This window comes from Carlito syrichta, unplaced genomic scaffold (genome assembly GCF_000164805.1).
Source record: "Carlito syrichta isolate Samal-C Ts95f unplaced genomic scaffold, Tarsius_syrichta-2.0.1 Scaffold137179, whole genome shotgun sequence".
Taxonomy (NCBI): Eukaryota; Metazoa; Chordata; class Mammalia; order Primates; family Tarsiidae; genus Carlito; species Carlito syrichta.
The window spans coordinates 95,443-119,420 of NW_007081275.1; the positions used below are offsets into that span (position 1 = coordinate 95,443).

Genomic DNA, 23,978 nt, shown 5'->3' on the forward strand with positions numbered 1-23,978 from the left:
AAATGGTGCCGCCGCCGTCCCCCCCCACTACTGCCACTGCTGCTGCCACCACTGCTGCTGCCACCACGGCCTCCGTGACGGCCATAGCACATCACTCCACCCGGGCCGAGGCGATCCACATCAAACCCCTTCAGTGAAGATCTGCTGGGATCGCTGCCACCTCGCCTGCGACCTAGACTGTCTTGCCCGCCCACCGTAAGGCTCCTGTTGCCTGCCCTGAGGCAGGCAGCCATCTTGTTCCTGTCCGGCCCCACCCCCTCTGTGGCGAGCAGTTGAGATAGCACCACCTGCTGGCAATTCAAGGTAACAACACCGAAACGGGAGAAACAAGCTTGATAAAGACATAGACCAGAGTGCTGAACGGAGGGTAATCAGAACTGTCCTTCATAGCAGACCAGGGGCAACTGTCCCTAACTGCAAACTAATTTACCAGCTTGAAAAGAAAACTAGAAATCAGACCTGAAAGGACATTGGACTTAAATGAAATGTCTCAGAGTGTGCATCATTGATTCTATTAGTCTAATGACTTAATTCTATTCCTACTGTATTGTTCCATTTTTTCTTTTTTCCTTTTCCTTTTCTTCTCTTTTCTTCTCTCTGTAAGTCGTATCTTTGTATAGAGGAACAGCACGCTAACAAGGTGGTTGGTTAGCTTGTATGTTAGCATCACTATATGTTTTATTTTTATTTTTTATTTTTTGTATGAGAGTTAGTTCGATTGTAGCTGTGGTCTATTGTTTTTATCTGTTTCAGTATAGGCCTCTCTCTCTATTTGTTGGCACACTCGTTTGATTCCCCCCTTACTCCTCTATCTCTCCACTCCCCTCTTCAACTCACTATCTGCTCCATTCTCTCCCCTCTGCTAACCACATTTTATTTCATGGAGTAAACCTGCAGCACCACTGCATGGATAGATTCCAGGGCAGTGGGAAGTGGGTTCCACATTATCCACACATGTATCAGCGAATACCAGGACCTGCAGACAGATTTTGAATCACAGCTCTCCCCTTAAGTAAATCTCAAAACTGCAAAAAGGGCCACCTCCAACCTACAGTGCAACTCCAGAATTGAACAAAGTAAGAGGACATACATAAAGATAGGAGATTGAACAAACAAGTAAAACTAATCCCTTTACCCCTGAATAACAGAATTAAAGAAGACAGTGACATGGAGGGAAGGAAAAAGTAGGGAGGGGGAAAAAACCGCACAAATGAAGAAAAACTAAAAGAAGAATATAGGTCTCACACAGACCCCTGGGAAATCAGACACAGAGAAAACAGATTCTGGAACACAAACAATGAAGAGCCCCCAGAATGGTTAGTCACATGCAACAAACCCAGACATCAAGACATTAATGGAGAGAATTTTAAAAATTGAGGAGAGACAAGAGGAAAATAGGAAGGAACTGATGTCAAAAATGACAGCAGTAAAGAATACTGTGATGAAAATGAACAACAGAGGAATAAGCATGGAAAGCAGAACCAGCAAAGCAGAAGAAAGAATCTCAGAGCTCGAAGACAAAAACACAGAACTAACCCAAACTGTCAAAAGCATAGAAAAGAAGCTCAAAAAGACAGAACAAACCCTGCAAGAGATGAATGGTCACTTCAAGAGAAAAAACCTAAGAGTAATCGGGCTTCCTGAGGCAGAGACAGAAACAGAAGTCACACTGGAACAAACATTTCATGAAATCTTTCAAGAAAACTTCCCTCATCTCATTAAGGATGAAAAAATTCAAACACAAGAGATTCAGAGAACCCCTGCAAGACAACAAATGAGAAGACCAACTCCCAGACACATAATAATTCGCCTAAACAAAGTAGATATAAAAGGAAAAATCCTAAAGGCAGCAAGAGAAAAAGGCCAGACTACCTACCAGGGAAAACCAATTAGAATAGCAGCAGATTTATCCACAGAAACCCTTCAGGCCAGGAGAGCCTGGAGCCCTATCTTCAAAGTTCTAAAAGAGAAACAATTTCAACCAAGAATAACCTACCCAGCCAAACTAAGCTTCATTAGTGAGGGAGAATTGAAATCTTTTCCAGATATCCAATCCCTAAGAACCTACGCTGCCACCAGACCACCTCTACAAGAAACACTTAAGAAAGTACTGAACACAGAAGAAAAAGAAAAAAGAACAACAGCATTCTTCACAAGAGTACAGGCAAAAGATTAAAAACACACATGAACCAACTCCAAAACCCAAAGAAAGACAACAAACAAACAGGAACAACTCTGTAAGAACCTTATGACAGGGATCAACTCTTGCATTTCAATTATTAGCCTAAATGTGAACGGACTAAATGCACCACTGAAAAGACATAGAATGGCAAAATGGATAAAATATCATCAGGCAACAATCTATTGCCTTCAAGAGACTCACCTCACTAGAAAGGACACCCACAGACTCAAAGTAAGAGGATGGGAAACAAACTTTCAGGCAAACGGAATACAAAAGAAAGGAGGAGTAGCGATCTTAATTTCAGACAAAATACCCTTCAAGCTATTAAAAATCAAAAAAGATACAGAAGGCCACTACATAATGATAAAAGGCTCAATCCATCAACAAGAAATATCTATCCTAAACATATATGCACCCAACATAGGTGCGCCAACTTTCATAAAGCAACTTCTTGGAAAACTAAAGAAAGATATCGACTCTAACACTATCATAAGTGGGGACTTTAATACCCCACTCACAACCCTAGACAGATCATCAGGACCAAAAATCAGCAAAGAGATCCGGAACCTCAATGTGACTTTGGACCAAATGGACTTAATTGATACCTACAGAACACTCCATCCAAAGATCACAGAATACACATTCCACTCATCACCACATGGAACATATTCTAAGATCGACCACATACTCGGCCATAAATCAAGCATAAGCAAATTTAAAAGGACCAAAATTCTACCAAGCACCTTCTCGGACCACAGTGGAATAAAAATAAACATTGACACCAACAAAGTCCCCCAAAACCCACAAAAATATGGACACTAAACAGCTTGATGCTAAACAACTCCTGGGTCAGTGACGAAATCAAAACAGGGATCAAAAGATACCTGGAAACAAATGAAAATGAAGAAACATCTTACCAAAATCTCTGGGATGCCCTGAAAGCTGTAGTATGAGGGGAATTTATATCCCTACAAACACACATGAAGAAAATGGAAGAAACACAAATTCACAACCTAGCAAGCCACCTAAAGAAGCTGGAAAAGCAAGACCACAAAAACCCTAATTTCAGCAGAAGAATCCAGATCACCAAAATAAAAGCCCAAATCCAGGGCATAGATGACAAAAAGATAATACAAAAAAATCAATGAAACAAAAAGCTGGTTCTTCGAAAGGATAAACAAGATCGATGGTCCCCTAGCTAGACTGACCAAGAAAAAATGAGAAAAAAACCAAATAACCACAAACAGAAACACAAAAGATGAAGTCACATCTGACCCTGAAGAAATACAAAAGATCCTCAGAGACTACAATGTACACTTGTATGGAAACAAACTTGAAAACCTTAAGGAAATGGAGGACTTTCTGACATCACACAACCTACCTAGGTTGGAACAAGAAGAAATTGAGACCCTAAATAGACCAATAACAATCAAGGAAATCGACTACATAATAAGAAAACTTCCTACAAAAAAAAGCCCTGGTCCAGATGGCTTTCCAGCAGAATTCTACAAGACATTCAAGGAGGAGATGATACCCATCCTGCTGAAGGTATTCCAGGCGATTGAAAAAGATGGAACTCTCCCCAAATCATTTTACGAAGCCAACATCACATTGACACCCAAGCCAGGTAAAGATCCAACAAAGAAAGAGAACTACAGGCCAATATCTTTGATGAACATAGAAGCTAAAATTCTCAACAAGATCCTAGCAAATCGGATTCAGCAATACATCTCAAAAATCATCCACCATGAACAAGTAGGCTTCATTCCTGGGATGCAAGGCTGGTTCAACATTCGTAAAACCATAAATGTAATTAAATACATCAACAGGTATCAAAACAAAAACCACATGATCATATTAGATGCTGAAAAAGCTTTTGATAAAATCCAGCACCCCTTCTTGATAAAAACCCTTGAATATCTAGGCATACGGGGAACATACCTTAAAATACTAAAAGTCATCTACGAGAAACCCACAGCCAGCATACTCCTAAGTGGACAAAAATTGGAATCAATTCCCCTGAAAACTGGAACTAGACAAGGATGCCCACTCTCACCCCTCCTATTCAACGTAGTATTGGAAGTCCTGGCTAGAGCAATCAGAGAAGAGGAGGCAATCAGAGGTATTCAAATAGGAAAAGAGGAAGTCAAGTTATCTCTCTTTGCAGATGATATGATTGTGTACTTTGAAAACCCAAGAGAATCTGTCAAAAGCCTCCTTACATTGATAAAGGCCTTTGGCAAAGTCTCAGGATACAAAATAAATGTACAAAAGACAATCACATTTCTCTACACCAATAAAAAAACAGAAACCCAAATAAAAAACACAATTTCATTCACAATAGCCACACAAAAAATGAAATACCTTGGCATCTTCCTAACCAGACACAAACATCCAAGAATAGCCAGAACAATCCTCAGCAAAAAAAACAAAGCAGGTGGTATCACAATACCAGACTTCAAACTTTGCTATAAAGCTACAATCATCAAAACAGCTTGGTATTGGTACAGGAACAGGCATATAGATCAATGGAATAGAATTGAGATTCCAGAAGCAAAACCTCAATTTCTCAACCAACTCATCTTCGACAAAGCCCCCACCACCTACTACTGGGGACAGGAGAACCTATTCAGTAAATGGTGCTGGGAAAACTGGCTGACCACATGCAGAAGATTGAAACAGGACCCCTATCTATCCCCATGCACAAAGGTTAACTCCAAATGGATCAGAGACCTAAATGTAAAACCTCAAACCATAAGAACCTTAGAAAAGGAAGGAAATACCCTCATGGAAATTGGAACTGGCATCCAATTCCTGTACAAAACCCAAAACCCACAGGTCATAAGAGAGAAGATAAGACAAGTGGGACCTTATTAAATTGACAAGCTTCTGCAAAGTCAAAGAAACCATCAAGAGAGCAGGGAGACAGCCTACAGACTGGGAAAAAGTATTTGCCAACTCTAAGTCTGACAAAGGCTTAACATCCTGAATCTACAAGGAACTGAAATGTACTGAAAAGAAGAAAACAAACAACCCCCATTATAAAATGGGCAAAAGATATGAACAGACACTTCACAAAAGAAGACATCTGAGCAGCCAACAAACACATGAAGAAATGCTCAACCTCACTAATCATCAGGGAGATGCAAATCAAAACCACACTGAGATAACACCTAACTCCAATCAGAATGGCAATTATCAACAACTCAAAAAATAACAGCTGCTGGAGAGGGTGTGGTGAAAAGGGAACATTTCTACACTGTTGCTGGGAGTGTAAACTAGTGCAACCTCTGTGGAAAGCAGTGTGGCGATTCCTAAAAGTTCTAAAAATCGACCTTCCATATGACCCTGCAATCCCCCTACTGGGAATATACCCTGAAGAACTCAAATCACTCTATAAAAAAGATACCTGCACATGTATGTTTATCACAGCATTGTTTACAATAGCAAGAACCTGGAAACAACCATGCTGCCCATCAAAAGAGGACTGGATTTTAAAAATGTGGTACATATACACGATGGAATACTACGCAGCCATAAAAAAGAACAAAATCATGAATTTCGCAGCAACCTGGATGGAACTTGAGTCTATAATACTGAGTGACCTCTCACAGAACAAAGATCCAAGTATCACTTGTTCTCACTCATATAATGGACCTTGAACATCCAATGTAATACTATAAGAAAATGACTGATGGTACTGGGAAACTATGGGGGAGGGATGGGATTAAAAATAGCAAATATCTGTCTGGGGATGGGAAAACACCTCTTATCAGCAGGGTGCCTGAATGAAATGTAATTGTACACCTAACCCTTAACTGTACCCCACAAAACCATAATAAAAAATATTGATTAATAAAAAAAGCCCGAATGTCACCTGCATGCTATTTATTTACATATCAAGTATTACATGTACAATCCTAAAATGAAAATAAAAGAAAGTGAACAAACTATGAAAAACATTTATTATAAATTTTTAAAACATAGCTTTTTAATCTACCATGCAGGCACCATGAAATGATGCAAGGCTGACTGATACCATTTATAAGAATTCTCGAATATATTAGCAGTTATCATTTACACCACCTGACACATGTCATTTCCTGTATTTCTTGTTCAACTACCAGGCTAAAGAATACAGACACACAAGCACCATCCTTATACTGCACACAGTACAAGACTATACAATAAAAAAAATTTCTGAGTCTTGGCTGTGCTAGTAACTGGCTGTAGAAGTCTAGGATACCTCTTTGAGTTTCTACTTTTCAACTATAAAATGGGGTTAATAACAATATACTTTTGTGAGTTATTCTGAGTTTCAAGTGAGAAAATATACTTAAAACTCTTCTTAAATTTTAAAGAAGTGTGTGACTAAAAAAGATTATTATATAATTTCTTGGTACCTTTGGGGAGTTTTTTTGGGATCTTCATCTTTATTGAAATATCCAGGTGCAGTCAGGCTCAGTGGCTCAACCTGTAATCCCGTGTTTTGGGAGGCTGAAGTGAATGGATTGCCTGAGCCCATGGGTTCGAGACCTGCCTGGGCAACTTGGCGAGACCTCATCTCTACAATAAATCAAAAATCAGCCGAGCGTGGTAGTATGTGCCTGTAATTCCGGTTACTCGGAAGGCTGAGGTGGAAGGATCACCGTTGCCCAGTGGGTCGAGGCTGCGATGGCTGGGAACGGCCACTGCACTCCAGTCTGGGCAATGGAGCGAAACTCCAACTCAAAAAAAAAAATAAAAGAAATATCCAGGTGCCATAGGCTCAAGGAACCCTGCACAGGAGAGAGTATTCCAACAGATGACCAGGATAGCACTGAGGGCACCATAAGCCCTTGCAAAACAAGGACAAAGTACTTCAACAAGGAGGTGAGTTTTCTTCTTCCACCTGACAGTGGTCACAACTAGAGATAAAGTATCAGTGGAGCAACACAGCTACAATCTCATTTTTTCCACTTACAGAGAATTGTCAGGAAATGTGGTTTTCAAAAGAAATCGAACACTGGAACAGCGTTATTGGGCCCATTAAAATTGGCTGTGAAGTGCAGCCCAACACAACAAAGAAGTTCAACTAAAAAATAAAGGTAGACTGTTTTTATAATATGAGTTGTCAGCTCATACACGAACCTGTTTTTGGTGATTCCACCTCAATTCTGGTTGAATTTATTGCTGGAATCAAGTAATTAGTTACTTATTTATTGCTTTGTCCTAAAAACTTTTATGTGTGTGTGATTTTGTTCCCATAGCTAGACTTCTGGCTCTTTATAAATAAGTACCTTCTTGTCATTTATCGGTAAGTTCTCCACAAAGGCTAGCATCATGTAAACCCCACTGGGATTTTGTATTCACATCTGGAGAAGTGTCTGGTCAGTTCTGTGATGGCCTCATAGTTCAGGCTGTCCCTGAACATTAATTATATACACTTTAGATATTTTCAAGATTCAATAAAAATTGAACCTCTCAGTCAACTGGACATTTCCTATACATTACTATCACTTAATAATAATAATAAATCCGATATCACTTTATCCCATCTTTCTATAGATAGGGAACTGAGGCTTAGAGAGAAGAAACTCACTAGCTAATAATCAATTACCAGGGATTCAAGGGTACAATCTCTGTCCTGGGGTATTAGTGTATTTAGTAATATACCACAGTTCCATCTGCTTTTGAATAAAAGATAAAATAAAGGGCATTTAAGGTGGTTCTCCTGAGAAGCCAGGATACTTTCCCATATAGGTGCCTGCCATGGCTTGGACTAATTTGGAAACTTCCACTTTGTTTCTCCTGGAGTGAATGAGTGAATGTACTTTAGGGAAAATGCAGTAAAAAGCTCCAAAGGGTTCCCCTTCAAACTAAAACTAGAAATACCATTTCTTTGGTTCAACAAAGAACTTCTATGGATGGACAACATACTTGTCTGTTCCCTTGCAAAAGAGCCTGAACTATACAAGAAACTTTCAAAATCACAGATTAAAGGACAGAGAATCCTCAAAAGACTGGAAATGCATAACAGCATTGCTAAAAAAAATCGTAAAAAATATTAGGGGTTTCTTTGAAAGAAAGCCTTAAATTTATAAAATTAGAAAACTTACTTAGAAAAAAGAAAAGTACTACTTTAACTTCCAAGAAGATGACAACTGTTAACCAGGGAACAAAGATAAACATTAAAGGGTTGGAGATGGCATGATACAGTATCTTGTCCCTACTAAAAATCATGGTTAATATTAAGATGAAAGTTTCCTCACAGCACAATCCCTATCTTGGAGTCCCTGTGAATCTAGCCTTTGACAAAGTTAAATCACCTCCGCATTTATTACAAGATGGAAAGGCCACCTCATTATTTCTTTACCTGATACATTAAAAAATGCCAAGGCAAATTCTTCAAATATACTACAGTTTCCTCTTTGAAAGAAAGCATGATTTCTGTTGTATCTGGAGTCATCACCTGTTACAGCTCTCAAACTTTCTCTTTTAAAAAGTGAATGCTAAGCTATGAAACATATTCAATTTCTACCTACAAACTTCTTGGTTTCAGGGGCTCCAGCGCTGATTTCAGCATTGAACTGTTACTTGTCATCACAATATTATCTCAAAAAAAGCCCACGTAAGTAATTCGAATCTCAAGGAGACCATGAGACTGATGTTCTTAACATTATTAAAGATACTATTTTTTAAGGAAGAAAATAAACTATCACTTTTTTCTTATTTTTCAAAATGGAATTATTTGTTCCCTCACCCTGTAAAGACTTTTTTTGCCTGCAGAGAGAATATATGAAGTAATATCCAATAATATATGAAAAGAATTTTGTTAAGTGCTATGAAAATAATTACTTAAATCTCAGTACCCTGGCCTGTAAAAAGCAAGGAATTGAGGCCATTCTACTTGTTCAAACTGTTATATTTAACAACATTGATTGCTGAAACCCTTAATTGCCTTTAGGAATAGAAATGCATACAGCTCTAAGACAGGAAGACTTAGGGTAACCAGAAAGGGAGGCATATCGAGACCTTTGTTTATAAGAAGATTATGTACGGTCAGAGAATGACTGTGATGGGTTCTTAGGAGTCTTGCTTTTAGAAAAGTCCTATTTCCACATTCTGGTACTACACTCTGGTACCACACTAGAAAAGGTACCACACTAGAAATGGAGACAAATCTGGAACTATCATTATCTTCCACCTTCCACCTTTCCAGAAGAAAGAAGTAAAAGACTCCTTTGCAAGTAGTAGCAAGTCTATTCTAGGTGAAAGGTCATGATTTCAACCAGGGCTCTTATTGTTCTCATCCAGGGGCAATTTTGTTGCCTACTCCCAGGTAAAATCTGGCAATGACTGAAGACATGTTTTATATCACTACTAGGGAAGAGCAATTGCTACAGGCATCTAGCTGGGAGAGGCTAGAGACTTGCTAAACACCCTGCAATTACAACTATAACAATCTCCCTATAGCAAGAAACTGTCCACACTAGACTAGACTGAGTTCGCCTAAAGGAACAAACCAAGAGTTTTCCTCAGAAAGAGTGTAACCTGACTTCATATTCTGAGAGGCTCTCACCATAGTCTACATGGGATTTTCATTCTTCCAATTGCTAGACCAGTGTTTTTCAAAGTATGATCCATGAATCATCTACATCAGAAACATTTAGGAAAAAAATACAAATTCCAGATCCTTTCTCAGAACTGAGTTTCTGTGGAGCCCAGGAATCTCCATTTTTATTGTATACCCATGGGGTTCATCTATAGAGTGAAATGTAAGAATCACTGCTTCACTTGTCTGTTGAAGTCATTTGTGTATGTGTTCTCACGATCATCTCGCTGTAAGTGAATCCTTGAAAACTACCAACATGAGGGGTGGGTGGGAAGGAAGGCAATCTCTTCTATTAAAAGAGAAACCTTGACTGGTTGTTCACTGCTGTATGCCCAGAGTCTTGATTGGAGTAGACATGATAAAAGAGAACAACAGAGCACCTACATTATCCAAAATGCTTCCTAGTCTTTGGGAAAGACAAGATAACAAAAAATATCCACACATTTATTTAGTACTCCTACAATCTGAGCACCATGCTAAATGTGTAGCACACATTAACATTAAACCAATGAAACAGATACTAAAATCGTTCTCACTTTATGGCTGAGAAAAATGGGGCTCATAGTTCAAGCAGCTCTCCCAGGCCATATAGCCAGCATTTGAAAGTCAACATTCAATTCTTGTTCCACTTAATGGAGGACATGCACTTGAAAGAACTGCCACGCCAAGCCTAACTCTCCCCATGTTGTTTTTGTTTTGGAGTTGTTTTTTCCCCCTAGATTTCTTATAAGATGGGGTTACTGCACCACTCAGAGACTTCATTGTGAGCTCCTATCTGCCAGAACAACTCAGCAAGAGAAGGCTTCTGGGAAATGAAGCTGCTCTCCTAGAAAAGTTGGCATCCTCTACTTTGGTTTGTGAGCAGCGAGTTACCTGTATTAATTCTCTCAAAAACATAGAAGAAAGCATTTTAGATGACTTGCAGAGCATCTAGATTTGAGTTTCAAACAAATGCAAAGAATACATTTTGATTTCTCTTCCCTGAATTCTTGCTACTTCTGATCTATTCTTATTGGAGTAGTTTAATCTGTGTTATTGGAATTCTGTCTTGGTCGCCCAACTTTCATTTCTTCTTCTTTTTTTTTTTAGTGGCATCTCAACTTTAATCAGGGCAGCAATGTGCCTAGCTAAAACATTGTATTTCTGAGCCTATTTTGCAGATTAGGATATCCCTGGTGAAGAAAGCAGAAATTTTGGGGTGGTAGGGTTTCTGGAAAGCTTCCTTTAAGGGGTGCTAACTCACCCAGGAGTTAACTCACCATAAAGCTAGGAGAAGTTTGATTCCTTGATGACTCTGTTTTCACTAAACTGTCCCTGAACCAAAGATAGATATATCCCATGTGAGAAAGAATGCTCTATTTGAATGTTTTACCATATATAGTTTAATCTAATTCTAACAGAACATGTGAGAGGCTATATACAAATTGCTAATACTAATAGTAAGCATTAATAATGTAGTGGATTTAATTAAAAACCAATATTTCATATTCAAATATAATTACTTAACAATTTAATATATAATAACTTCTGCAGAGGAGGGCAAATGATACTAGTCATGTAACTTTCAAATTCCTTTTCACAATAAATTACTAATTTGATTCATTCAACACTTTTGGAAGAAATTCTATATGTTGCCATGCCATAATCTTTTGTTAAAGTCTGTTTGCTATAACCAAAAAATTTTAACAGAGGAAATTGCAAAGGAGTTCAGTTAGCTAGAAAAAAAATTACTTGATTTTTTTTAACTTTAGGTAAATAATGCCCTTGGAAATCTAGCATGTATAAGAAAGCCAAGTACTTTCATGTGGAAATAAATACATGAAAGTATAAATGACTGATAAACTTCAAAATCATTTACTGGGATTTTTCAATGTGATAACTCACTACAATGAAAGAAGAGAGTGAACATATTAAGCATGAATTATATTCTCATTGTGCAAGGAACCAGGGAAAAAATGACCATTCAAACACATTCCCTATCACAACTAGCTTACAGACTAGTTGACATATAATGAAATAATTACATTGAAGTGTCATAAAAGGGATTACATAGAAAACACACCATGCTGGTGGGATACTATTAAAGAAAGATTCCCGAAGCACTACCATATCTCTACCACTGATTTTGTGACATCCAAGAAGTTACATCAATTCTCAGAAACTCATTTTTCAAATATTTTTAGTAGAGTTGATAATATCTCCTCTGCAGGCTGACTGTAAAAATTGATTTCATAATGCACTTAAAATTCTTAACACAATACTCAGCCTTCAATGTATCTTAGCTCAAATAATTGTTATATATAGTTACGAGTATATAAATACCACATGCAATCGTCCCTTGTAGTAGAGACTACTATTCTGAATAATAAAAAAGCAGAACACCTCAGAGAGGTAAGAATATTGCCCAATACCATCCAGATTATGAGAAAGAGAGTTGGTTTCTAAATGTGCATTTAATAGCAATATCTTCTTACAATTTTAACATTATTTAAGAGAACATGGTACTTTCTAAGTTATTTGTTCAGATCTCTAACAATCAAAACCACATGACTGTAACTGTCCTGTGCTCAACATTTATTTAGATATAATGGTAGACCTTGAGGCAAATAATTTTTCCTGGTAAACTTCTTAGAACCTCTCAAGGTTGTGCTCTTTGGTTGGTGCAAGAAAGCCAATGCTACACAGAGATACACATCATTGACAAGCTTATATACCTAACCCCAAATTATAACTCACGTCTTTAAAAAAATTAAAATAAAAAACAATGTCTATGAGAATTTTTTAAAATGTATATTTAGGCCAATATGTACATTTATGCCAAATGTATATTTATGCCAAAATTAGTTTGCTTCACTAATGGCAGGCACTGGCATTCTACTGTCAATCAACTACTTCTAGGTGTCAACCAAGAGAAGATATTGCGATTAACTGTACAAAACACATGAACATAGGAGTCCCCATTATTTCTCGACTTCCTGACAAAGATATTCTCAAATAAAAAATACAGAAGATTCTGATCATCTAGAATGTATGACCTGGCTGCAAGACATTTAGGGGGCCAAATCCAGAACTGATCCTTCTTGCTGTAGACTAAGGCCCATCTTATTCCTGACCAGGACTCATATTCCTGTCTTAGTAAAATGCAAAATGATTCCCTAGCGTTTCCTCTTCTTATGTCTTTGAACACTTCTCTAACTTTCTACACAGAGTGATGGGTATAGAATAACAGCTATTGTTCATGAAGAAAAATAGAGAAGAAATTTAGCACCTCTAAGTGACTGTTCATTCAAACATATAGTTATGTAATTAATATTTTTAACATATAGTTCTATGTCACATACTCCATAGGCATGAGGGCTTGGTTCTTGCAGTCATGATGGGAATGCTAATATATACATTTTTTTCAATGAAGTTCACTCAATTAAAGTAGTCAAATGGCTCTACCAAAAAATACTATCCAGGAACAAATACTGCTCTAGACTGTTGCTATCTTTTATCTTGGAAGATGTAGAACTTAAGTTCAATCTTTATTAACTCCTTATTTTGGAGAATCACAAAGAAAGATGAAAGATAGTCTCTTGAATGTTTACATTTTCATGTCCTACCTTCAAGCAGATTTAATAGCATCACAGATTAATTCTTTATATATATATTTAAAAAAATTTTTTTTACTATAAAGATGTGGGGTACAATTCAGGGTTAGGTATACAAACATTGATTATGCAGGTCCCCTTGTTGATAAGGGTTACCCCTCCCTCCCCTGCACTTTCCCTCAACTGCCAATCCCACTCCCCTCCCCTGACAGTTTTCCACCTCCGCCAATCTCTTTCTTATAGTGTTATAATTGTACAAGGACCACTTATGAGTGAGAACACATGGTTCTCTGTTCTTTGTTTCTGTGATAGATCACTGAGTATGATAGACTTCTACACTGCTGGTGGGAATGCAAACTAGTGCAACCTCTTTGGAAGACAGTGTGGTGATTTCTGAAGGAACTAGAAACTGACCTTCCATATGACCCAGCTATTCCCCTATTGGGAATATTCCCAGAGGAACTCAAATCATTCTTCAAAAAAGATACCTGCACACATATGTTTGTTGCAGCTCTATTCACAATAGCAAAAACATGGAACTAGCCATGTTGCCCATCGAAGCTGGACTGGATAAAGAAAATATGATGCATATACATAATGGAGTATTATGCAGCCATAAAGAAGGACAAATATATGAACTTTGTGGCAATTCTTTATATTTTAAAACCATCATTCTTAGAAAGTTTTCTCATACTTAACCAGAATTTAAACAAATTTTCTCAATAACAATTTTAATATTATCTCTAACTTTCATTTCCCCCTGAATCTTTCAATAATACATCTGAATTTTTTATCCCAAAATTTCTTCCAAGAACATAGAAACATCATGAGTCATTTGTATTGCCTCGCAGGGATTCTGAAACTTTGGTGTGAAAATGAATCACCTGGTGTGTGTTGGGGAGGTTGGTAGGGTAGTTAATTACAGACACCAAGAACTTCCTACCATCCTGATTCAAAAAGTTTGCAACATGGCCCAGGATTCAGCATTCTAACAGCCTCCCCAAACCCTGAGTTTGGCCTGCAGATGACCCTGATCATTTTCAGAAATGCTCATTAAAATCAGCATGGGTCAGAAAAAACGTCTTTGGTATCCAGTCCCAACCTACCTTTCTAACTTCTTCTTTAACCTTTCTTCATCTTTCCATCCCTTCCTGACATTTTCAGGTCCAGTCTGCCTAGATTACCAACATTCCTCCATACTGTGGGTGTCCTGTTTCCCTTCTGGGATAGCCTTCTCCTTTCTACTGGGAAAACTATTCAGTTATCCACGAGGGCTGAAAAAACTGCAAACCCCTTTATAAAACTCTCTCCGACTCCTTTTCTCCTTCTCTACACAAATGCTTCGACCACTTTGTATATATTTCTTTTTGAGTGATTATTATAATCTATCAGTCACTGGTTGATATATCTGTTTTTCATGCTAATTCTATCTATGCATCCATAGTACATGGGATAGTGAATATCCCATGTGTTATGTACTCAATAAATGTTTGTTGAATTATAGGTCTAATTAATCTTTTATTTCTAAAATGACCTCCAGAGATATTTGAAGGAGAGGGGAAAAGTTGTTAATCCTTATCATTCTTCTCTTGGGACAAACATAATCCTAGTATCTCTAGCCTTTTTTCATAATTTGTAATAATCTTGTTCCTCAAAATTTTATTTAACTCCTAGTTGATTTTTTTTTTTTTTGAGAAAGTAGTGTTAAGAGAGGAATCCTTCGTTGTGAAACTGCCTTTGATCATACCATTTCATCAACCCCCAAAAGGCAAATTTAGTCTTTGAAAATGATTTCCTGAGATAATAAGCTCTAGAACAGGGGTCCCCAACCCCTGGGCCACAGACCGGTAGTGGTCCGTGGCCTGATAGGAACTGGGCCACACAAGCAGGAGGTGAGCGGTGGGCCGGCAAGTAAAATTTCATCGGTATTTACAGCTGCTCCCCATCGCTCATATTACCACCTGAGTTCCTTCTCCTGTCAGATAAGCACTGAAAAGCCGGCCCACTTTTGCAACATCCTATCTTGGCAAAGCAGGGTTTTCTGAGTGACAGCAACCAAAACGAGATTATGAGTAGACTGGACATAAGCAACACACTTCGGATACCAGCGTCTCCCATCACTCCCAGATGGGACCATCTAGTTGCAGGAAGACAAGCTCAGGGCTCCCACCGATTCTGTGTTATGGTGAGTTGTATAATTATTCTATTATATATTATAACATAATAATAATAATATAAACAAAGTGCAAAATAAATGTAATGCACTTGAATCGTTCCAAAACCATCCTCCCCCCACCCCTGGTCCATGGAAAAATTGTCTTCCACAAAACCAGTCCCCTTAATGCCAAAAAAAGGTTTGGGATTGCTGCTCTAGAAGTTAATTTTGATGTCACAGAAGGAAACTGAGACATTTCACTTGGTGATCTAAACCAAGTCTTTATTTATCTACTAAACCCTTAGAACCTGGAAAAGGATCTGGTGGTAAAGCAGTTCTATTTGTAGAATTCCAGTCTTTTAGAAAGGCCAAAGTAATAACTTGGAAGGAACTTGGATGGCAAGGAGCACATGAACAGTTTCCTCTAAGTGATGCAAAGTATAAACTACAAATAATCTGTTAATCTATAGCAAAAGAGAGGCTTTCAAACGCAAATGCTCTTCTTCGTCAGTGTGGGTAAATCATGCCCAAATCAATAACTTGTTTCCAAGAGCACAGGGGCAAGTTTGACTTGCATAGTTATGGGCAGCTTTACTCAGTGTTTAAACCTTACCCACATTGGTCATTCAAGGGTGAAGGGGCTGATATTATTTTGCTCAGTGCACACAGAAACTTCTGTTTGCTTTATAAAACCCTTCTGGGTACATGGACTTTCATTAGCTCTTGAACAGTTTCATCTGATATTTCTAAATCTGTTCACGATAACCCCCAAATGATGATCCCTTCTTTCTTATATCAGGATATCTCAGAGCTAGAGTCTTCCTCTTGCACTCATCCCTTCATTTATGTGTTTCTCTCCCATATTTGTGACTGTGAGTGGTCGGGTAGACTTCTCTATAACTGAGGAAATAGCTGCCTGATTATACCTTAATACAGGATAACTGCAATTCCCTCACTATCAGTCTCCTTAGTTCTTCCAAACAGGTAAATCTTATGATCTTATGTTGTAAAGTCAGCATATGATTAATGGGGAAAGGGTTCAGGAAAAAATATGAGGGTGAATTATTATAAGAAATGACTTTTGATGTTGATACTTGTCACATCTTAATGCAAGATATATATATATATATAATATATATATATACATATATATATTTTTTTTAAAGTAGGATGTATTTATTTATTTATTTATTTTTGAGTTGGAATCTCACTCAGTTGTCCAGACTGAGTGCAGTGGCCGCTCCCAGCCACCACAGCCTCGACCTGCTGGGCTCCGGCGATCCTTCTGCCTCAGCCTTCCAAGTAGCTGGAATTACAGGCGCACACTACCACGCTCGGCGAATTTTTTTGATTTATTGTAGAGATGAGGTCTCGCCAAGTTGCCCAGGCGGGTCTCAAACCCAAGGGCTCAGGCAATTCACTCACCTCAGCCTCCCAAAGCACGGGATTACAGACTGAGCCACTGAGCCTGGCCAGCAGGATTTATTAAGAGGACAGAAGAGTTCCCACAGTGGGAGAGAACCTGAAGGGGTTGTCCAATGCAAGATATCTTAAGCTCCACATATAATTCTGTGGTCTTGAAGACCTGCAATGCTTCCCTGCCCTCCTTATATACACAGCACAAACACACAAACCATTCTGTCCACAGTCAGCTGAAAGTCTCAGCTTCTCACAAGGCTCTCCCAATGCAATCCAGCCCACCCAGACCACAAAAATATTTCCTGGTTCTTTGAGCACTTGCTGTATTTATTTCTAAGTTGGCACTTAACATATGTACAGACTATCTAAAGAGGTTGCACATCTCTCAAATTAGGGGGCCAGGTCTTACACTTTTTTCCTCCATAGCACACAGATCTGTAGTCAACAATTCCCCATTCATCAACCCTTCCCAATACCACATTGAATTTCCTGCAATATTACATAGATAATTTTAAATTGGGAACTCCAATGAGACCAGCTCCATCTGTTACCTAGTAGATGAAGGTTCTTTAAATCCCAGATAATTAGAATAACATAAAGACATGGAGTTACAAAAAAACACAACAACACACAACCGTCTTCTAAAAACAATACATAACTACTTATCCCTGGTTCTACCTCTCTTCAAATGTCAGTTCATATATAACTCTCTAAGTTTAGATTTAGCAGGCTAATCAAATGATGTTGTCCATTTAAAAGAAATGGCTCACTTACATATATCATTAACCAAATAACAGTACATCAGGTAGAGGACACATTTTAAAACTTATTTGAGACTGGACTTTTTTTCTGGGTTGAATAATTGTATGACCAACACAAAAACTGTACTTTTGTCAATTACCCAATCATTTTCCCATAAACCATTTCTTCAAAAATATATTATAAAATCCCAGACTTTTAGAGCAGAGATACATTAGGATATATACTTTAGATCATCTCCCATCATTTTACAGATGAGAAAAACTGAGGCCCCCCAAAATCTAAATAATTTACTCTGAGTTACCAACTCATTAGTGAGAAAGATAAGACTAATATCACAGGGTTCAGACTCCAAATTAATGCAACTTCTGTTTCACTTCACTGTCTCCTTTAGAGCACAATATATGTATGTATTTTTAAATTATAATTTTAATACATACAAAATGGATTTTAAAAACACTGAACATCACTAAAAATGAAACATGCACATGAAGATAAACAAGTGCATGCACAAGGCATTCCATGACTCTCTGAATTCGAACAAGCTCACGACACAACTGTTCTTAACTCACGAGATTTAAAGATGATTGTGTTCCAAGGGTTTGAAAATATAAGCATTTCTTACCTGGCAGCCGTATGAGGGGTTGATAAAAGACATTAAAAACTTGAACTATGATTAGACATCACATTTTTCTGGCACTGAAGGATTGCTTCTATCTGGGTTTCAAGGGTCTAGTACTTTTAATGGAAGATACATCAGAGACTTGAGAGGGATAACCCAACACATATGACTTTTGGCATCATTGCCCACGCTGAAATATTAGGTTGGCTGCAGGCGACTGTCACCCAAATCTTCCTATTTTGGCCTGAAATCTTTACCATTATAGTTACTTTAAGTAAGAAGACTTAGGTAAGAAAACAACTTTAGAACCACCCTGCCCTCTGCCTCAAACTCCCAAGTTACTGAAGAGGGGGTATCTGCTCTAGAGCTTTTGAGTATAAAAGTGCATAACTTTGTAGGCCAGGGATTTATGCATAACAGAGAAGCTGTTGATGAGACAGAAAGGACTCCTCATTTTAAACAGACACCAATTCTCCAACACAAATGTTCATACATGGCTACTTATACTAGGGATGCATAATTTGAACAAAAAATGAGTAATACCCTCTTTACATAGCTTATAATACTTATGATTCACATCAGGACACTTTCATCCTACCCTATGAAAAGTAACAGAGTTTCACATTCTGAAGGTCAAACCCTTTTTGAAAACTCCCACCCTCATTGTTCAATATCCCTTAAAGAATTAACCACCTCCATGAACACCCTTTGCCTTTTAATCCAAATACTACTTCTTGACAGTTTTAATAGGTACCCAGGAAAGAAAGAGAAGTGGAGAAAAATGCTCACTCCAGTTGTCTTTTATTTCTAAATACAAAAGAACTAATCAGTAATAAAAACCCAAATGAAACACAGAATAGCATTTTTCATACCTCTTAACTACCCAAGAGACCTTACAAAACAGCATTAGTGTTATGACATGCAGCAACAAAAGAGTAGCAAATTTAGTTGTGGACACCTTGATATGGCTGCACTCTTACACTTCCAGGAGCAGTGACTTTTTAAAAAATGAACATTTTATTCATTACATTAGAAAGTTTTACTTTGTACCAAAACCATCTGTTGAGAATCCTCATGTATCAGCTTCCTTACATTTCTACCCTCACAATTTTACAAGAGCCCACTAATTCTCTGGGCAAGCATCAGTAAAGGATACTCTGTGACTTTGAAATATTCCAAATGAAGAATACCTCCTTCTGACTAGCCTTCCTTAGAGAAGTTCACAAACACTACAGTATGGATTCATTCCACATATGCAACGACTTTCAGTCCCAATGGGAAGAAAGACTGAGAAATAAAGGAATGACAAATACCATTTTCACTTCTCAAGTTTAGATCATAATCGAAGAGTTCATCTGTGCTGGGGAATTCCTGACCCATGTCAAGAATAAATATATAGGTCCTTTGCCCCAAGTTGGTTAATAGTAAGAGGGCTTAAGCGGGCACGTCTTCATTTCCCGGAAGCCCAATCCACCCTTCCTTTGGAATTAATGATTACAGTGAGAGACATTAGATTAGAAAGTGAAATTACTCACCATGGAGGAATCACTGCTTCCACTCCCGATCGGAGCTCCCTCAGCACAGGTTGGGAGGTGGGTAGAAAGTTGACTAGCCCTGCCCCCATCTATGACATCACAATCTACCTCATAAAAGGTAGTGAAAGTGCTCTGAACTCCTGTCTGATTTCCGAGAGATACAGAAAAGAGAGAGTGAGAGAGAGAGCAAGGGACAAAAAAAAGTATCCTACTTGGGAAGGGATTAGGGAGGTGGAAGAGGGAATGGGCAATTGGGGGAGAAAAGAGCATACGAAGGAATCAGGTGTTGAAAGAGACATGTGTGGGCTTTGTTGGCATTAGCAACCCAGCTGTTTGGATTCCTCCTCGGCTCTTGAGCAAAAGCGAAGCCATCTCTTTCCACAGAAAATATTTGGCTCTCTCCATCTGGGAGGAGGATGAAGAAGCACTCTGCCTTGTCAGGCATTGTGGGGGACAATTGTAGGAGGCTCCAAAAGGGATGAATTCCTTATTAAAAGTGTTGAAGATCACCAAGAAAGAAAGCAAGGGCTGCAGCTCTTAAAGCCTGGAACAGTATGTGGGGATCCCTGATGACTTTCTTGGAAGTTCCATAGCCTTGCTGTGTGACCTTCACCGAGCCCTTGGCCTGTGCACCTCCAGCCAATACATGGTACTCTACTAAAGGCATACTTACCTCTTTCATTGGAAGTTTCACTGAAGGACTAATGCATTCATTGCTGCTAGAGCTGAATCTCTTTTTACTCTTCCTTTTTGCACCCAAGGGTGGGTTGTACGATTGACATAATTTAAAAGAATAAGCCAATAGCCAATGTCTCTTTCTGCCTTCAGAATCCTTTTCTTAAAATTGTATTTTCTATCTAAAAAATTACTGACAGTCTTGACTGAGTTTTACTGCATGTACCAAATATAATATACACCTAAAAGAAGTCATCAGAGCCCAACTTCAGAACTGTAGAAAATGAAATGGCAAGATTTCTGCAATCATAAGAAATGTACTGCCACTCTCAGAGTTCAAGTTATGTGACCCAGTGATGCTAAATGATCAAATGTTTTTGTCACAAGTAACTCTGCTATAGCCATAGCTTTGTATAGCATATAAGCCCTTTTTTTTTTCTTTTTTAAGAAAACCAGACAGATGTGAGAATAACACATAGGGCACTAAAGTTTTTTTTCCCAAATGAAGATTTAGAAGTTTAATATGAAATACTCAAAGTTATCGAGTTGGTATTATGGCAAGCAAGCAAACAAACAAAAAGTAATGGGTGATATTGAAGAGTAGGCAGGTCCTGAAACTATCCACATAGAAGCCAGGACTTCAACTACCTAGTAGAATATATGAAAAGTGAAGCTATCTCTTTTCACAGAAAATAATATAGCAAAACTAAATATTCAAGATAATGGCTTGCAAATCATGGCATAATAAATGGGTAGAACTCAAAGCCTCCTTCTATACGCAGATAAACAAGACTTCTAATTTGGGATTTTAAAAGAAAGTGTTTTAAGCCACTTCAGTTTTATTGCTAAGCCTGTCATTTTTAGCTTACTAAATACATAAGTGTATTACAATAATCACAATTTAAGAGTAAGCAAAATTGGCAGATTAGAAAGCAGTTTGAAACACAGAAGCTATTGCATTGAAACTGATTATGGACTTGGCAGCATAACTTCTATCTTTCACTTCAAAATAAATGCTAAGGACATTTGAACAATATCTTTAAAGAATTGAAAAGAAAAGAAAAATTGTGTATATCAAAAGAAAAAAAGGGTATTTCCCTATATTTAACTTTTTCTGTACTTATTAGAAAAAGTAATGATACTCTGAATATATTTTCCTGAGAATACCTCAGTAACAAGGGCTCCAATAAATGTTGATGACAGCTGTGTTATTTATTCTAATTTCTACAATTCTATGTCTAAACCCAAATTCCATATTCAGCAGCTTTTATTGTATCAGATTGCATAATTAGTGGCCATTTGAAGGTATGTTTTCTCTCAATTTTTACATATTAGATCATTGACTAGTTGGCTTATCCTTGTTTTTTTTTTTTAAATAATTTATAAAAATCCCATTTGGTTTTATAAATTAGGCATCTCCTGGTTTTCCTATTGTAGGGAATATGTTAGTCATTTACAATTTTTTATTCATTTCAAAAATGATAATTATGTAGAAATATATTTAGGTAATCTAACCTCTCAAAAACTTAAAGGTCATTAAGATTAATGATACAATTGTCCATTCTTCCAATAAACAAAATGTTTACTATCCAAGAAAGAAGACACACTTTTCCCCAAATTAAGGTATTCAAATGAAAATGGAGTTAAACACTTTTTAAATATTGAAACAAAACAAACTGAATTTAGATTATAATCTACTGGCATTTTTTTTTTATTAATTACCTGTTGTATATTTGGAAATGGGGCATGACTTCAGGAACCCAATGCAAAACTAGGCTGCATCAAAAGGATGCAGAGTGGTGAACTGTGCTGACCTTTTAGGTGAATTTAGCATGACTGATTGTGATAATGCCTTTAGTGTGCTATTAGTTAAAATGATAAAATTGTCTTTGAAACAGGGTGAAATGCCAGGATCAGATCATTTCTGGTCTTGGGATCTAGCCTCTTGACACTGTTCATGAAAATAGCATCCCGCTCTAACAATAAATTTGCTGTATACTTCCCATGGTATTGCAGAAATGGGTGAGTAGTCCTTCAAGATAAGATATAAAGTGTTTGCAAGATTTCCATAGTCAAGAGACTCCATTATTGTAGCAAGGCTATACTTTTATTCTGATCAGAAAGATGTAGGACTGGTTTCAAATGTTTGTTTGTTTGAGGTAAATTTTTGTTGTTGTTGTTTAACTTAGTACAGAGTATGGAGAAAAGTCAAGTGGAATAATATTCCAAGAGAATAACCTGCAGATGCATTGATAAAGTAAAGCATCATGGAAGACATGATCTGGCAGTTTTTATACAACTTGACCAAAATATTATTGAAGAGAAATACCTCAGTAAGAGGGACTTCAATAAATATTGATAGCAGCAGATGTGAATTGGGAGTTCCTAGATAAAGGGATATGCTTTGATTTTGTTTTATGGCAGTGTGTCATATACACAAATTTGGGCTGAAAAGACTACATGGATCTTAGAAGACAATGTTGGCTGTAACTTCTCCAGGATATTCTCAATTGCAAAATAGATTTGCCCAACAAAAGGGATGAAAGAGATCAAGAGACAGATTGTACAGATTTGACAAATCATCTAGCCAGAGTTCCAGTTAATTTCACCATCATTTAATTTCATCAAAGCATCTCCACAGATGAAGGTATTCAGATAAAAGTAATAAAACAAAATATAGTATTGATGATGAAAGGAAAGATTAAAAGTCTAAATTAAGAAAACTTGCCTTCAAGAAAATAGAATTAGGATGAAGCATTTGAAATTTATTTATTGCCCAGAAGAAAAATGACTATTCCAGATAGAGTAAGACAATGTGTTCTGAAGCAGTAAAAGAAATCTGAATGAAGAAAACTCTACATTGCCCATCCGGAAGCGTCTCCTATTTATAAGATAAGTGGGCCATAATGTGGTACATATTTCTCTTCTAAGGGCTGTACTCAAGGCCATATATTATAAATCATTTAAATTAGGTTGGAGAAAGCACTTGACAAAATAATCTGTAGGGACAGAATGTGGACAACAATAAGTTAAACACACTTTTATTTCTAGAATATAGAAAACAATGAATGCACAGAGATAGCCATCAACAGATACCCTGCTATTCTAGTTGAAAACCCTGAACATTTCAGTAAGTTGAGAAACTAAGTGGAAAAATATACACATAGAATACACAGTCTCATAAAAACACAGTTTACAAAAAAGTATCCATTTATGGAAATTATTTGGTATTAGAGATAAAGAGACTTTAACTGCTCCAACTCAACCAACATTCATCACTGTGCCTTTCACATAGTAGGGATGCAATAGAAATGTTGAATTCAATGCATCAGGAAATATTATTTTGTGAAGAAATTATGCAACTCTTTGAAGCCTTGATTATTAGTTTGTCACTAGAAGTTAGGAACAACTTAGAGAAACATTGTTTTTTTTAAAGAAATAAAA

The 23,978-nt window shown here is 37.4% G+C and overlaps 1 protein-coding gene across 3 annotated transcripts in view; it reads right to left on the bottom strand.

Moving 5' to 3' along the window:
* LOC103251211 (catenin alpha-2) overlaps positions 1-23,978 on the bottom strand; it is a 120,015-nt gene that overhangs the window by 14,349 nt on the left and 81,688 nt on the right. Inside the window, exon 9 of one of the 3 annotated variants that reach the window (XM_021708444.1) lies at positions 19,860-20,003. The exons of the other annotated variants lie outside the window; for them this stretch is intronic. Within the exon in view, the coding sequence (XP_021564119.1) occupies positions 19,860-20,003 (144 nt within the window). The remainder of the gene's footprint in view (positions 1-19,859; positions 20,004-23,978) is intronic. 3 annotated transcript variants of the gene reach the window in all.